Genomic DNA, 4,521 nt, shown 5'->3' with positions numbered 1-4,521 from the left:
TACAGGTCCAATACGCATGAAAAAACAAAACAAGACATCCAATTTTCATGTGTATCCGATATCTCCTTTTTAAAAATACAAAATTTTAAACCTTAGTTGAATCCGTCCATCGGGTTTGGGCGTCAAAGCAATGAAGAATCTTATTAGGTTCAGAGCTAAGCCTGAAGGTCTGCACAAGCAACCGACCCCATGAAGTATTGCATAAAGACGAAGCCTCAAAGAACATAACACTAAAATGGATACGGGGCGTTAGAAACTAGAAAGAAAAAAACAAAAATGCATTTGTGATGTTTTCGTTGTTGACCGCTAAACCCCTTCCAATATAGAAATTGATGTTAAATCACCAGTAAAACTAGAAATTGATGTTTTCGTTGTTGACATCATTTCTGCAATTGTGCTACCATACCACATTCATTGGTTTGCTGCAAGTTGGGCAGAAATGATACGGGGTGAAATGGCAGAGTTTTGGCCTTTCACCTGTCACATACTCGCATGCCGGTAACCTTCAAAACCTATATGTATTGTCAGATACGTATTGATACTTTAAACCTTAATTACAGGTAAATCTTCCGAGTCATTTTGGTTACATTTGGTTTGCTAGTAGGCTAATGATGAATTGGTTTCAGTTATAAGTTTCTTTTACTTATCCTAGTTTACTTACATTATTGTATAGACGGGAAACCAAATGTACTTTATGACAAAGTTACTATTTTGACAAATCAAAGTCATCAAAATATAAGCCACCCCCAGCCAATTAGAATCATGGTACCAAACAAGATTCAAAACTTAAAAGGAAAAGGAAAAGGGAAAAACTTAACTATATATATCTGCTAAATTTGTTCACTTAGTGCCACAAGGCTAATTTCTCAGTCAAAACAAAACAAAATTTGACTACTGCTTGACATTTCACAACCTGAATTACCTCAACTTCTTTCCACTGTAACAAAGGAAATGCATATTAGAAAAGGTACGAGTCAATTCTGTGTGGGGGGGAAACCTTCATACTCGAGTATGGAATCCCACCTAGAGAATTTCTCACTTCTTGGCTTTCTTTGTTACCCTGCATAAGATTACAGTCATCAATAAGATTCGTTCCACTTGCCTACTTTTGTAAATAACAAATTGGAAGGAGTTTCTTACTCGGCAGGTGCTGCAGGTGCTTTCTCTCCTGGGCCCTGTCACACAGGTTAAAATATTCTATTATTAGAAAATTTGGTAAATAGTTTAAAGGTTGGAAATTGTCTCATTTCATGTATCCTCTGTAATGTCAACAAGTTTATGATGCTAAATCAGTAACAGTGATGCTTGAGTTTTGTTATACTTGATCCAAATCCAGAGAGCTTATGTTTAAACCACCCAGCCCTACTGGTATTTCCTACATCAATTAGACAAACTTTTTTGACCTAGTGTAGCAAAATCATTATTTTATTCTGCTATAAAAGTCAGCTTCTTTCATTTACAAGAATGGTGCCTTGAGCATTTTAACCATCTGTTGTCCATTCCATTCAGCCCTTAGAGGACTGATTTTAACTGGACCTCAAACTAAATTGTTTCAACATTGTAAAATTGTAATATAAACAATACCAATTAAAAAAGAGCATTTATAACATAAAAACCGAAAAGTGTGGCTTTACTGCAATGCAACAAAAATAAAGAATTGTACTAGAACTGCTGAAGGCTTTCTCAGTAGCTTTGAAGAAATCAATACACACACACATAAACATTTCCTGATAGAACTTGCCAAATTTGCAATCTACAATAGAAGCCTAGAAGGCATATCTCACCTGTGCCAAACGCTCTTCCCTCCTAGCAAGCTTCCTCTCTCTACTAGCTTTATTCTTAGCTCGCTTTGCTTCAAACTGGTCAGACAATGTCTTCTCTCTTGCCTTTTCAGCTTTGGATTTGTGAATACTCTCCATCAACACTCTCTTGTTCTTAAACACATTACCTTTCACCTTCATGTACATGTCATGGTACATGTGCTTGTCAATCTTCTTTGCTTCTCGGTATTTGCGCAGCAAGCGCCTCAAGACCCGCATCCTCCTCATCCAGAGAATTTTAGTGGGCAGCCTTGCCTCCCTTGTACCTTTGCGCTTACCTGCAATCATTTCAAAGAAGTTTAAAGTTCCACACCATCATGGAAACAAATTCTCATTGTAAAAGACAGATTTGTCAACTTATGGACATCCATCTTTTCAGGCCTCATAAGCTAGAAATGTTAGGTAGGTTCCTTAGATTTTTTTTATCAGTGTAGGTTCCTTAGATTTATAAAATATCCAAAAGGATGGCCAATTAAAGTCAAATAAATCAGCAATGTGGGAAAACTGAGAAGCATTGCATTACATGTCTTTCAAAAGAATTAGTCCATTTTTCCCCTTGACTTATTAGTTATTTGACAAGTAGGTGACCAGATGTTTCATCCAAACAACTGGTTTGCATGAGTCAAGCTTTTACGACCTCTTGAATGAAAACCATCTCCCTTTTAAGTTAAAAAAATCATTATGTAAATTGATCATATATAACTGACTGCATACCATATCCAGAGTGGCGTCCCTTCCTTTTAGCTTCCTTCATGCGGCGTGCCCGAGACCGAGAGTGGATCTTTGTTGGCTTCCTTATTATGAAGCCATCCTTAACCAGCTTTCTTATATTTTGTCCTGCAGTGCATAATACAATAAGCCCCACCTAAATGAAAGGAACAAACATAATCAATGCCCCCCAAAACCCATTGTTTACCTTAGGAAAAAAAACTATAGAAGGTAAAATACATAAGGTGATTAATAACAAGCAAACATATTTAGCAAAGCCAGGAACAAGATATATTAGCCAATGGCCTGTTAAACAGATTCTTCTCAATCTTTCTGTTTCTGCATTGAAATTCAATTAAGCTTATGATCATTGCTCCATAAAAGAAGGGACTTGATTTAAGTGGGTTTTAAGGCTTAAGACTTTAAGATGATAATGGCCATAAGCAAGACCAAATAAAAGATATATTAGCCAATAGCAAACATATTTAGCAAAGCCAGGAACAAGATATATTAGCCAATAGCCTGTTAAACAGATCCTTCTCAATCTTTCTGCATCGCAATTCAATTAAGCTTATGATCATTGCTCCATAAAAGGGACTTGATTTAAGTGGGTTTTAAGGTTTAAGACTTTAAGGTGATAATGGCCATAAACAAGATCAAATAAACCCCGCCCAATCATCACCAAACCAGACAGAATTGTATCGTAACTGGACTGGTCATATGCATGACAGCATGAGGTGAACTCATGTTTCTTTCTCCAGCCCTACTCGGGCAAATTATCTTGAAAAATAAAAGGAGAATAAGTCGCCCAAGAATTTTCTTTGAGCTTGAAGATAAAATTTGATCAAACATATAATCTCATAAACCCTAAACCCCAAATCGGAAACTAAAATACCTAAACCCTAAAACGACGCAAATAGGTGAAAACAAAGAAATCCATATACAGAAATTGACTACCGGATTCAACGAACCCCTAGGAACCAGGAAGAGCTCCATATAAAAAATATTCTATCTTCAAATCAGAGGTTTAGACTATGATCACTTCAATCGGTTTTGTTTTCAATAGATCACGACTTCAACTTTTCTTTCTCAATGACCCAATACAGCTAATTGAAAATGCGAATATCGGAGAGTTCCTATTTTCGGATCAGACATCAAAACTAGAAGAAGAAGATAAACAAAAAAAACGTCACAGAGAGAAGGAGCGAGATCCTTACTGGAATTGGCCATGGAGATCTCGTTAACTTCATTGGGGTCGAGCCACACCTTTCCTCTTCCGCACTTGAGAACACTTGCAGAGAGCCGCTTCTGAAGCTTCAACGACACCATGGTCTCGTTTCTCCCAACTCTCCGTGATTCCCTCCAGTCACTCGCGCCGCTGCTGTTCCAGAAAAGAAGAAACAAGCAGCTAACAAGAGTATGGATTTTATAGCCCCGATTACTCCTAAAGTGTAAATATTTTGATTTTTTTTTGTGTGTATTCGATTTTTCTACCGTTAGATTACAACTATGTTGGCGATTGATGACAAGATAAAAAAAGGATAGGTGCATCTAAATTCGTCCGTCCGGACTCTACAATCACTTCTCAATGATCCGAACACACCATACAAACAAAACATAAACAGAACAAAGTCAAACCGACCGAATTAGATCGACCCAAACACCAAAGGGGAGTGTGGGCTGGACTTAGCCCAGGCCCAGCCCGAAAAGGTCTGATAAGGCCCAAAAATGGTGTAGCCTGATGAACCCAACATGAGCCCATTAGAGAGGGTGGAGGGTCAACAATCCAACTGGAAGCCCATTAGGTGCAATGCTAAGTTGCTAAGTTGCTAACAAGTAACAACCACCAGGCAAAAGTTGAATTTGATTCAGCGGGTTCTTTGGATTGGTGCTCATGTTAGTTCCATTTTCGAAGGCCAATTTTGGAATGGACCAATAAGAGAGCTTAACATCAATTTTCTGTTTGGTTGAGATTGTTTTGAGTTAAAACAAT

General features: G+C 37.6%; 1 protein-coding gene across 1 annotated transcript; it reads right to left on the bottom strand.

Moving 5' to 3' along the window:
- Positions 1–793: 793 nt before the first annotated feature.
- On the bottom strand, positions 794–3,930 carry LOC104601211 (large ribosomal subunit protein eL19z). The gene is made up of 5 exons (XM_010264473.3): positions 3,746–3,930; positions 2,535–2,657; positions 1,785–2,098; positions 1,141–1,175; positions 794–1,060 (listed from the first exon to the last, which is right to left on the bottom strand). The coding sequence occupies exons 1-5, from the start codon at positions 3,855–3,857 to the stop codon at positions 1,036–1,038; spliced, it is 609 nt and encodes a 202-aa protein (XP_010262775.1). The 5' UTR covers positions 3,858–3,930; the 3' UTR covers positions 794–1,035.
- Between the last annotated feature and the right edge of the window lie 591 nt (positions 3,931–4,521).

Source organism: Nelumbo nucifera, chromosome 2 (assembly GCF_055504915.1).
Source record: "Nelumbo nucifera cultivar China Antique chromosome 2, China Antique-T2T, whole genome shotgun sequence".
Classification (NCBI taxonomy): domain Eukaryota; kingdom Viridiplantae; phylum Streptophyta; class Magnoliopsida; order Proteales; family Nelumbonaceae; genus Nelumbo; species Nelumbo nucifera.
This window is presented reverse-complemented; position numbering and strand designations above follow the sequence as displayed.